The sequence below is a fragment of the Aethalodelphis obliquidens genome, unplaced genomic scaffold, assembly GCF_003676395.1.
Source record: "Aethalodelphis obliquidens isolate GAN/ISIS:26980383/991018 unplaced genomic scaffold, ASM367639v1 scaffold6, whole genome shotgun sequence".
NCBI classification, from domain to species: Eukaryota; Metazoa; Chordata; class Mammalia; order Artiodactyla; family Delphinidae; genus Aethalodelphis; species Aethalodelphis obliquidens.
In genome coordinates this window covers 75,078,933-75,090,862 of record NW_020837950.1, presented here as the reverse complement: position 1 = coordinate 75,090,862, position 11,930 = coordinate 75,078,933, and the positions used below count along the sequence as shown (strand labels likewise).

Here is an 11,930-nt window from a genome sequence, read left to right as displayed (position 1 = left end):
GTCACCCCGGAAGCGGAACCTCCTCGTGGGCGTGACCTGTGACTCGACCTCCCATTGGCTGGCGGCGCCCGTTCGTCCCGCCCCATCCACGCGCTGATTGGCCGCGCGCGCCAACCGTCGGTATTTGAATCGGCGGCGGGCAGAGGGGCTCCCGGACTCCTCGTCTCCCGCTCCCTTGGTTCCGTGCGGCGGCCGACAGGTAAGGCGGTGGTGGGGTCCGGGCTCGGGGCTCCGGTCCCGCCTCTGGCCTGGCCTCGGGTCTCTGCCTGCCGTGCTGGCGGCCACCCTGGACGTGGGCCTACGCCCCCTCCGGCTCGTCCCGCGGCTCCGCCCTGCCCGCCGTCTGGGCCCCTCCTCAGGGTCCTCTCTCGACTGCCTTCGTCCCGCCCGCCCGGGCGCAAACGGAAGCGGAGCCGATGGGCTCCCGCCCCTGCCTCTAGAGACGCCTGGTGGCTCCTATGTCGCCCTCCAGGAGGCCCCTCCGGCCCGCTGCGCCGGCCTCTCCTCTCCCTATCCCGGTGACCTCGTCCAGCCGCAAACCGCCCGTGGCTGTGACCTGCAGAGACACGTCTCCGCCTCTGAATACCCGCGGGCTTGCAGCTCTGCGCCAAAGGCAGGCCTCCTAGTTCCGGCCCCTCCTCTGGGCGCAGCCCCACCTGAGAGCCTTCACCGACTCCTGCAGCACCTGACTCCTGACGCACCTGCTTTGGAAACCTGGGCTCCACGCTCCCCGCCCCGCTGATTCCGGAGAACCCGCTCGCCCCCGGCCACCAGCCCTCCTCCCCGCCTGGCCCGGGTCCCTCTGCTCAGGAGCCCCCTCCGTGGCCCCATCATTATAGAAGCCAAAGCCCTAAAGGTTGCTGTCATTGCTCTCCCACCTTCCCCAGGCGACGGGGGTCTTCCGACTTGATGTCTCCCTTCTGTGTCCTCCAGCCATCCAGCCCCCTTCCCCGTTTTACCCCGTTGCTCAGGCCAAACCTAACAGTGACCCTTGGCTTGGGCGTATCTTGCCCGCTTCCACGCGGCAGGTGCGGGCTGCTCTCGAGCCAGGGCAGACCACTCCACCCTGGCGCGGTGCCAGAGCTCTGGCCGCCCCCTTCCCTGTGAGCCCTCCCTGTTCACACGCAGCGGCCTTCCAGGTGGCTCGTCACCCTGACCTCCCACGCTGAGCTCACCTCTTTTCAGGACACCCTTTCTCTCCCTGCCCCAGCCACCTGGTCTCTTCCAGGCACAGTCCCCAGGGCCCCCACTGCCAGCAAGGACCTGTAGTGCCCCGGGCAGGTCAATGCCCAGTGCTCTGGTGTCTCCGAAGTTGGGAACGCCACGGTGTTGACCATTATGAGGGCTTCGGAAGGAGGAATGGGATTGTTCTAGAACCTCCTGGGCCCCACTGGAGGCCCCTGGTGCAGAAGCTCCTCGACTCCCCCCAAGTGACTCTGCATCTGCTGCTTGTTCCTTCCTCTAGCTCCTCCTCTGAGCCTCGGCCCTCCTGACGCCCTAGTCCAGTCCTTGTTTCCCAGCCCCGTGGGTGGACAGCAAGCTGCTGTGCCCTTCTGCTTCACTTTTTTTTTAATTCTCTTTTTTCTTCCTCCTTCTCTCTCTTTTTTTATTTTTTTGAAATAGCATTTTATTGCATTACTTTTTCATTTATTTACCTTGGCTGTGTCGGGTCTTAGCTGCAGCATGCAAACTCTTAGTTGCAGCTTGCATGCGGGCTCTAGTTCCCTGACCAGGTATCGAACCCAGGCCCCCTGCATTGGGAGCGCAGAGCCTTACCCACTGGACCACCAGGGAGGTCCCCCCTCCTGCTTTGTTGTCCACTAACTTGGCAGCTGCTCCACCTCTGACGCTGAGGCCTGTGGGGAGGCCCAGGCTTCCTCTGCCCCTTGCAGTTTTGCCACAGATCAGCTCCTATCTGTCTCCCAACTTTTACCCACAAAGTTCGAGTTATTTCGAGCACTTGGGTCTTCCTTCTTGCCCTGTGGGCTGAAAGCCCCTCTAGCTCTTGCTCCTGGGAGGTGGCAGCTCCCCCAGAGCAGGATGGGGACGGCCTAGCAGAGGACACACTGCCTGAGGTGTGACCCACCTGTGCAGGAAGGCGGACGTCCTCCTTGCAGCACTGTGGGGTCAGCTGTCACTTTCACATATGTGCGTCCAGACAACGCGGTGTCACTGCCCTACTCCTGACACAAAACTATCTGCTTTTCAGAATGAGTCTGCACGTCTTCAGTGACAAAAATGTCACTGGTGACAAAAGTACAGAAAACTGCGACTTCCTGTTTTCACCACTGGAACTTACCGGAAGACCATCTGTTCTCCGTCTGTCACAGAAAGAAAACGTACCACCTAAGAGCACAGCCAAAGCTATGAAGGTAAGCACGTCTTGCCTCTGCGTACTATCTACCGTGCGTCACACATGAGGTCACCTGCTTTCCTGGTGACTTACTGAGCTGGCAGGGCAGGGCATGGTGCTGCCAGCGTGGTGCTTGAAGACTTGAATTATTGAACAGGTGCCCTCCTCCCTCCCCAACAGGTTACTTTTCAGACACCTCTGCGGGATCCGCAGACACACAGGATTTTAAGTCCCAGCACGGGCAGCAAGCTTGAAGCTTGCTTTGCTCTGGGCGACACCGTTGGATTAGAAAACTGTCATCAAGTCTGGACCCAGAAAGAGAAGTAAGTATTGGCACTGTTTGATGTACTGCAATTTGTAACCTCTCCGATGGACTTGGCAGGAGAAGGCTGTTTCACCCGCCACATCCGGTTGGGCTCCTCCTGGTCTCCGCTCTGGGTCTGTGTAGTGTGCGGCCCAGAGCACCGCCGAAGTCGTTTGTTGTTGGAAAAGTGAATAATAAAACAGGAAGTCTAAACTTGACATTCTGCTCCTCTGTTGTGCTCTTGCCAACAAATTGGCCTTGGTTTTGCTTCTCTAACTTCATGAAATGTCCTGGCCGAATCTCCAAGGAGGGCGCTCTGTGGTTTTGCTTCTTTTTTAGCATTCCACTGGGGTCTCCTGCTTGCAGGTCCGTCTCCTGTCCTCAGCGGCAAGCCCTGGAGAAAGCTTACAGATAGCTCTTACCGCTAAAGGCAGAGGAACCCGTGTGTTGTGTAATCTGACCAGAACACGTGTGGCCTGACGAGTCAGATTTGAAACACTTGACTTTAACCAGCAGAAGCTTCTTTGCAGCCTCGCCTGGCATTAGGTGGTTGGCTTGCGTGAGGTGGTCGACAGTGTGAATGCCAAGGCTTTTCCTGCCTCCGTCTGGAGACGAGGACCCTGGTGGTGGCTCTTCACCCCCAGATGAGGCTGAATTAACCCGGCTGGCGCCCCCAGGGACCCTCTACATCCAGAGTGGGAAGGGGCCTCACTGGCACATTTCGTTCTGACTTTTGCTGACTTAAACTGTTCAAATCTTGCTTTTTCTTTTAAATGGATTTCAGATGTGCAGAGAAAGGTATAAAAGCAAAAGGTCACTAACATACCCTTCACCTCACTCCAGTGAAATGTCCTTGTGCCGAGTATCTCCCCATGGCTGGAAACTCCTCAAACCGGAATCTCCCCCTCTCCCCAGGTTTCCTTGCTACTTTTCAACTTCAGTTTTTTAGTTTTCATTTTGAGATTCAGCTGAGTGAGATTAGAGTGACTCAAATACTGTTCTTTTGTAACAATCCCCAGGAGGGAAGGGAAACCCAGCCGTTCAGATGCTGCCTCCTGGCCCCTGGGTCTGAGCTGCTCCAGCCACAGAGCAGGGCCATGGAGGGGCCAGGAGGACCCGGGAGCTGGGCCCTGCTCCTTGTGAAGTCAGCGTCCTTGACCTGGCCTTTCTCTCTCCAGTGGGAAGCCTGACCCTGGTGTGCCCTGACTGTCCCTGGCCGCATAGCTGGTGGTCCCCAACCAAAAGGGGAAAATAGGCCGGCGTGGAGGACCTCAGCCTTGGGTGTTGTCAGTCAGGTTCCTCCTCTCTCTCAGTCACCTGTGTCTCTAGGTGGCCCGCCAGCACTGAGTTGTGGGAACGTACTTGTGAAGGTTAATCTTGAGGAGAGGGTTGGCCAAATGCTCTTTTTTTTTTCCTGTGTTTAGCTAATGTTTTCACGTGGACTAAACTCTAACTAAAAACCTAACTGGTTCTTTAGTGCTAACTCCGTCTTTCTAAAAAGCCAACAGTTCACCAAGGAAACAGACACTAGAACGACCAATGGAATTCTCCAGAAACCAGCAGTGGCCGATGCCAACCCCGCTTCAGAGGACATGAGACCAGCCTCTGACGACAGGCATCGCAGCGGGCCCTCCTCGGCTCCCCAGGCCTGCCTGGATCCTGCAGGCTCTTCCCAGATGCCCGAAAGTGTTGAAACCCCAGAGGCATCTCCGGGACAAACGTCAGGCAGCCCTGAGCCCACCCAGGAAGAACACGTCCATCCTCATTCCTTAGAGGAAAGTGCTACCTCTACCTCCACAGTTCTAGAAGACCCTCCCGGGATGGCATCCCAGGACAGAACAGAGGACCCACTGAGAGCCACAGGAGAAAACTCGAGCGGGCTCCCTGCGCCCTCTGCCGGGGCCGCTTCAGCTCCTGGTACCCACCCCGGCGGAGCCCGCGGAGCAGAGCCCCTCGTGGACCTGCCTAGCGAGGCCCCAGCTGGCCCCGTGGAGGCTGGAGGTGCCACGTTCCCCAGTCCTCAGAAGGAGGCGGCCGAAGGGCAAACGGCCGACTCTTTGAGGAGTGAGCCCGTAAGGCTGGAATTCGACTTTTCTGACGGCACCATCAAAGGGCCGCCCCCACTGAGGAAACGAGGGAAGACCCCGGCTCTCAGACCCCCCTCGAGGAGACCAGAGGCGAGGCAGGAAAAGGAGGAAAAGGCCCTCGTGGAGGCGGGCGAGGGTCCCAATCCCCCTCCCCGCGGGTCCAACAGCCTGGACCGGGACAAGCTGGACGACCCAGACTGTAACCCCACCGGAGGTGACGGAGAGGCCCGGCCCCCAGAGCACCCCAAGAGCGGGCCGGCCACAGAGGCCTCGTCTCCAAGCCGGTGAGCACGGGGTGGCAGTGGTGGGCACGAGACCAGAGATGCCACCTGCAGCCCTGAGCAGGGACCCCAGGGCAGCTGCCACAGCTCTTGGGGAATAGCGGGGAGGGGGTGCCCACGCTGTCTGAGATGCGTTCCCTGTGATGCATCCGGAAGGTCTAGCAAGATACCTAGCCGAGAGCCCCAGGATTCCCGCAGCGCAGCTCGGGGGGGCCGTCTCCCGGCGTGAGCCCCGCCTCCCCGGGGACGCCGCTCAGGGGCCGAGGGTGCGCCCAGCCGTCCAGCATCGGCTGCTGTTGCAGTTTCCTGGTAAAAAGGATAAGCGGATCCTTGTGGTTTGCTTTCTCTTGAGTTGAGATGACCTCAGAGTGCCTTGTCTGCTTCTGAGGAGCGATGCTCTTGCAGGTGAGGTCGGGGGATGGCTTTGCGTGGCCACCCGGCTGGGCCTCAAGCCTGGCTCCTGGGCGGGGGGGTGCTGGTGGCAGCTCGGTGCAGGACGGGGGGAGGTGTGGGGCGCGGGCCCTGCTGACCCCGTCTCTTTAGGCAGGTGCCCTTGGCCTCGGCGGATGACACACCGGCGTTGCAGACCTCGGCAGGGACCGCAGAAGCGGCGGGCGAGGTACGGGTGTGGGCGGGCGTCCTCATGCTGTTGCCACGTCTGCGGGTCGTCATGGGGCAGAGGCAGGCCGGTGGTGCCCGGGGCTGTGGGGTGGGACACGCTGCTTCCCTTGCTCCCCCCACGCCCACTCATCTTGATGAGCCCCTGCGGTGACCCCAACCTCCCTTCCAGGAAGGGACCACAGACGCTTCGGGGGCATCGGCTCCAACCAGCAGCCCAGGCAGCGAGCCACCAACCGTGCCCACTGACCCCACACCCGCAACCCCCCGGGGGCCGGAGCCCGGCCTGGACCTGAGTGGGGAGCACTTCTGGGACCCCGCCGAGGGTACGTCATTCACCCGTCCTCGAGGCCGGGGTGCTAGAACCGTGTTCCATGGCGCCCGCAGGCGGTCGTCGTGCGGGCAGCCCCGTCCCCTGACTTGAGTGATTCCCATGGAAACTTCTGGTTTATCAACTATGGGCGTTTTCAGGAGAACAGGAATAAGATCTGTGATATTAAAAATATATATATTTTAGGCCAACTTAGAAAAACAGGCAGCAGGCCTGACTGACCCAGGCGGTACAGATACAGACACAGGAGGCAGCGGGAACTCGCTGAATCAAAGTGCTGTTTAAGACGAGACCCCCGTAGAGATAAAAGGAGAAGCCCTGCCCATCCACGCACCCTGGATGAGGGGGTGGAAGAGTCGCAGGTCTGAGCTGCCTTCAGTGAGGACTTCCAACTGAGGTGCTTTACAGGACAGGAGGCAGCACGCCAGGATCTCAGTTTGGGTTACTTAAAACCCCCAGGCCTAGAGAAGGCAGGAGACGAGTGTAGGGTTTCTGTGTGGCAGGGCCATTGTGGGGTCCTCCCTGTGCGGGCGGGACCAGGAACCGTGGATCAGCTCCACTGGGGCAGCCTGCTCCCCGGCCAGGGACCCTAGACACGTGACTCGGGGTTTGTGTCCTGTGATGTTTCCAAGTCCCTCGTGTCACATTGTGTGAGGACTTCCTTTTATGGCTGAGTAATATCCCCCGTGTGGATAGACCGCATCTTGTTTCTTTCTTTACCAGTTGATTTCCACTCTTTGGCTCGTATGAATGAGGCTGCTGGGAACACTTACGTACACGTTTTGTGTGAGCGTACGTTTCCCATCTCTTTGGGGCAGACGTACCCTGAAGGGGACGTGGTAACACTGTGTAACTGTTTGTTCCCCGCGGGGTCCGCACCCTCTACTCTGCCCCCGCATGGCTTGAGGGTCCGGGTCTGCACCCCACTGTCCCGGTGGGTGTGCAGTGCAGTGTCGGCGTTTCCCGCTGACTGACATTGACCTTTCGTGTCTCCTCTGGAGGAGCATCTGCTCTGCTCCTTTGCCTGTTTCTTAATTGAGTTGTAAAGATTTCCCGTATAACCTAGGTAAGAATTCTTCTTTGGATACATGACTCACAAAAATTCTCTTTCTTCATTTGGCTCATCGGGTCTTAGTTGCGGCACTCGGGGTCTTCATGAGGGCACCCGGGCTCTGTAGTTGTGGCGCGCGGGCTTAGTTGCTCCACGGCATGTGGGATCCTAGTTCCCCAGCCAGGGATCAAACCCACGTCCCCTGCAGGCAGATTCTTAACCACTGGACGACCAGGGAAGTCCCTCTCTCCACTTTCTCGATGGTGTCCTTGGAAGCACAAACGTTCACTTTGCAGCCCAATCTGTTCTGCTGCTGCTTGTGCTTTTGGGGTCAATTCTAAAAAATCACTGCCGAATCCAGTGTCATGGAGATTTGCCCTCGTGTTTCCTTCCAAGAATTTTATGGTTTTAGCTCATATATTTAGGTCTTTGATCCGTTTTGAGTTAATTTTTGTCTATGGTGTGAGTGACCCTTAGGTTTTTTAAGCAAAGGTCATATTATCAGAAATTAAAGGACTCTTTTAGAGTGGTTTTTACACAGTGGTTCTCAACCGGGGCGATTTGGACCCCAGGGGACGCTTCTGGTTGTCACGCCCCCAGGAGTGCTGTCAACACCCTGCGGGACACGGCACGGCCCCACGGAGCCGTACAGCCCCAAGCGTCCTGAGCCTGCGGACAGCAGCCCCGCTCTGTAGCAAAGGGCTGTCGGTCAGGGTGGGCGGGGAGGGTGCCGCTCCGAGCGCACAGCCGAGTGCTGGCGGTGGGATGCGGCTGGCAGCTGGCGCCTCCTTTTCAGTTCTAGGCACAGGGGCCGAGGTGGATTACCTGGAGCAGTTCGGGGCGTCCTCGGTAAGTTCCCGGCGCCTTCGCGGCAGCCTTTCCTCAAGTGCCAGTCTCAAAAGGGGCTCTTTCTAGAACAGCCCCGGGCCGCGATTCCTCAACCGCGAGCGGTATCCACCTCTGACCGGACGTGGCGGACGGCCCGGCTGCTTCCGCCGCTCTGCCCTGCAGGCCACTCGGGTCAGGGCGGCTCCCGGGCGCGACGTGGGGCGGGGCGTGGAGGCTGTTGTGTCGGGGGCCCCAGTGACCCTGCTTCCTTCCCTGCAGTTTAAGGAGTCGGCCCTGAGGAAGCAGTCCTTGTACCTTAAGTTTGACCCACTGCTGCAGGACAGCCCCCGGGGGCCGGCGCCTGTGGCCCCGGAGCCCAGCAGGTGCGCTGGGGCGGGCGGGAATCCGATCCACGCAGGCCGTGTGACGATGGGAGTGCCCTGCCGCAGGGAGGGGGGCAGAGACAGTGGCCGGGCCCCAGCTGCCCTGGCCGAGCTCATAAACAAGTTTGTAAGCGGGTCTGTGCTCTTCTGTGCCCGTGCAGCCCCTCCGACAGCAGAGGTGGGCAGCCTGATAGGCCGCATGGCCCATGTGTCCCGAATATTGACCCCGTGGCCCTGGGGGAGAGTCTGGGCCGACCCCTACGCACGCAGACAGCATGCGTGTTCTCTTCTGGTCTCAGTGCACGGGGCACAGACGCGCATTCCTCGGGAAGCCCCCCGGAGGCGCAGCTGCTGGACCTGGACTTTGTAGGAGCCCCGGACGTTCCCGTAAGTGGTTCGTCCCCTCTGTGGTGTAAAGAGACACTTGTTCTAATGGCCCGACTTTCATGTGCTGTGGATCTGAAGGCTTAAGGGGTCTGTTGGGCTGAGGGGGGCTGCACTGTGCCATCTGGGGAGCCGACGGGGCAGAGAGGAGTGCCAGGGGAGCTTGCGGCCCAGCTGGTCTCTGTCGCCTGCAGACGCTCGGCCCAGCTCCTTGTGACCTCGGACCCAGGGCTCCGCTGCTGCCCGTGGGGCCCATTGTGGACGTGCTGCAGTACAGCCAGAAGGACCTGGACACTGTGGTGAGGGCAAGGGGGGGTGAGGGGAGGTGCCCAGCGAGCGGCCCCCACCTGCTGGCTGCAGCCCTGGGCGTGGCACCTGCAGGCTGCTCTGAAGAGCCTTGGGGAGCGGGGTGGCCGCTCTGCGCACTGGCCTTTTGCTCACACCGTGCAGGCAGGGTCGCAGGCGGCCACTCACCGACCCCCGAGCCAGGCGCCCAGGCAGCTGAGTGTCCTGCGTTTCCACCCAGTGTCTCTTGCAGAACCTGTTCACAAGCGAGGGTCTGGGTGTCCGCTCTGAGCTGCCCAGGGGGTAGCGGCCCCCAAGTCCCCTTGCTGCCTTGGTGATGCCCTGGGTGGCGTCCGCTGGTCCCCTCTCAGGGAGGCCTGTGCGCCGGGCCACGCTGGGCCCAGGAGCTCCTGGCCCCTGCCAGCCGTCTTCAGGTGGTGTCCTCTCTGCCGCGGGGCTCTCCCCCGCACGCTGCTCTACCGCCCTGCCTGTGTCGGGAGGTGTCCCACCCGTGCACCCACCGCACGCCGACCCCCCAGCACTGCAATGTCTGCTGAGTGGGGCGGGAGACCCCAGCACGGGAGGACACTGGCGCCAACTCAGGTGTGTGGTCTGCACAGGTTGGGGCGACACAGAAGGAGAACGAGGCGCTTAGGGTCAGGTGCACGGCGCTGCAGGAAAAGATCCTGGAGATGGGGTGAGTCTGCGTGCTGGCTGCCCAGGACCCCACGACGCACTCTCGGGGCTCATGGCATCTGCTCTCCTCCACAGGAAAATCATGGACGCGTTTGAGGGGACCGTGTACCAGGCGATGGGTGAGTCCCTGGGCTGGGGCAGCTGGCAGTCAGGGAGGCCGGGGGGTGCTGGGCCCCGGGTGCTCATCAGCCCTCAGGTTGGCCGGGCCCCGAGTTGGCATCCGGGGCTGTGGCGGCGAACAGATTGGGTCCCTCCATTGGGCGCTGCACCCGCGGTCTGACCCCTGCCCTCAGGGCCGTGCGTCCAGCTGCAGTCTCCGTGGGTGCTGGGCACCGGGTGTGTCCGGGCTGGGGCTGGAGGCCCTGAGTGTGGGGTAGGTGTGGCCTGGGCTCTTCAGTCAGGCCCTGGGTTCGTTGTCCGCTCCCTCGGCTTCCGGGTGGAGCTGGTGTTGAGGAAACAGCTGTTTTCGGGGCACTTGGGGCCCCCAGGTCCTGCCCTGGAAGGTCCCGAGAGCGGGGCTGGTCAGCGCCCCAGGGGGCCCTCCTAGCGCTGGTCGTCTGTGGCGCCACCTGCTGGCCGCCCGCTGATCCCGGGTGCTGGCCTTCCTTTAAGAGGAGGCTCAGAAACAGAAGGAGCTTGCCAAAGCCGAGATCCAGAAGGTTCTGAGGGACAGAGACCAGCTGACTGCAGACCTGCACTCCACGGAGAAGTCGTTCTCCGACCTCTTCAAGCGGTTTGAGAAACAGAAGGAAGTGATCGAAGGCTACCGCACGGTGGGTGCCCGGCCGGCAAGAGGCCCCGGGGACGGCGGGGTCGGCATTGTTGCCAGTGGGGCAGCGTGACAAGCAGGGACGGGGAGAGGCTGGGGGCCTTGCAGGAAGAGGGGGTGAGCTGAGCCTTGGTGTTGAGTCTGGGAAGAAAGGAGAGGCCCCCCCCGGGGGTGTGGGCCCCAGGCTCCAGCCCTCCTCCTACCTGCACTCTCAGCTCTCGGCTTTGTCGCCTACTGCCGGACATGCGTGCCCACGAGGCTGTCCCTGTGTGGCCTGCGCAGAGACTGCTGTGTCCCTCCTGGGGCAGCAGGAGACCCGGCCCCCAAAGCACAGGGCTGGGGGGCAGGAGGGCAGGGGCTGTTCCGTGGACCTGGGGCCCGGCCTGCTTTCCCCCGAGGTGCCTGGACATAGGGCTCTTGTGTGCCGGGCAGGGTCCCCTCGGGGGCAGGGGGTCAGGCCCCGCATCCGGAGGCCTCCTGAGCCGCGGGATGAGAGGAGGCCTGGGGCTGTGTGAGTGCTGGCGTCTCCGGAAGGAAACGGGAAGAGCTCTTCCCCTGTAGCCTGGCCCACTGCTGCTCCACGAATGACCCAGAGAGCCTGGGCCCTGAGCTCAGGGCTCAGCGTCTGCTCTTCCTCCCAGAATGAAGAGTCGCTGAAGAAGTGTGTTGAGGATTACATAGGCAGGATCGAGAAGGAGGGCCAGAGGTACCAGGCGCTGAAGGCCCACGCGGAGGAGAAGCTCCAGCTGTGAGTGTCAGGCGGGAGGGTGCAGGAGGCTCCCTCGGGAGGGGTCTGGTCCCCCGTGGGCTCAGCCCAGCCCCTCTGCTGCTCCAGGGCGAACGAGGAGATCACCCAGGTCCGGAGCAAGGCCCAAGCGGAGGCCCTGGCGCTGCAGGCAGTCCTGAGGAAGGAGCAGATGCGCGTCCACTCGCTGGAGAAGGTCGTTGAGCAGAAGGTGGGCACAGGGGACCCACGGGTCCAGGCGGAGTGGGGGAAGAGCAGCCCTCCTGGTTCTAGAAGCTCTGGGCCTGCTCCCAGCTCCGAGCGCTGGGAGAGATCTAGGGATTTGATTCTCCTCCTTCAGACTAAAGAAAACGATGAACTGACCAGAATCTGTGACGACCTCATTTCCAAGATGGAGAGAATCTGATGTGGCAGCCCCGACCTGTGCCGTCCCCCCGTCTGTCTGTGTGTCTGTCTGTGTGTCTGCCCGTCTGGGTTTTTCTTCTCTGTTAACCTCAACTCGTTTTTAAACTAGGTTGCTTTAGGAAGAATAAATAAAGTTTCCCTTAAGTCTAAGCAATAGAGCTCTCCTGGTCTTCGTTAAAGGGACAGTCTCTGGCTGAACCGACCACAGCTGCTGTCCCCTCTGTGCCTTTGGCCCTTCCCTGCCCCGCACCTCACAGCTGCCCGAGGGGTAGGCGGGTGGCTGGGCGGGCAGGCAGCCCCTCCCAGGGGTCAGCCGAGTGGGCTCCGGCCCCACCCCATCTGCCTAGTCGGCTCTGTGGTCAGGGGTGGGGGCTGTGTCTCTGCCTCGGCCACAGATCAGAATCCAGACA

General features: G+C 61.2%; 1 protein-coding gene across 2 annotated transcripts; it reads left to right on the top strand.

Moving 5' to 3' along the window:
• Positions 1-2: 2 nt before the first annotated feature.
• Positions 3-11,674, top strand: TACC3 (transforming acidic coiled-coil containing protein 3). Of its 2 annotated transcripts, none has more exons than XM_027103957.1 (16): positions 3-199; positions 2,210-2,372; positions 2,534-2,676; positions 4,159-5,028; positions 5,569-5,644; positions 5,816-5,969; positions 7,822-7,874; positions 8,133-8,236; positions 8,536-8,623; positions 8,815-8,919; positions 9,526-9,602; positions 9,677-9,720; positions 10,214-10,374; positions 11,012-11,118; positions 11,206-11,326; positions 11,456-11,674. In XM_027103957.1, the coding sequence occupies exons 2-16, from the start codon at positions 2,211-2,213 to the stop codon at positions 11,519-11,521; spliced, it is 2,331 nt and encodes a 776-aa protein (XP_026959758.1). In that variant the 5' UTR covers positions 3-199; position 2,210; the 3' UTR covers positions 11,522-11,674. The 2 variants fall into 2 exon arrangements, with proteins under 2 accessions (XP_026959758.1, XP_026959757.1); XM_027103956.1 differs by having other exon boundaries at positions 8,398-8,623.
• Positions 11,675-11,930: the final 256 nt, after the last annotated feature.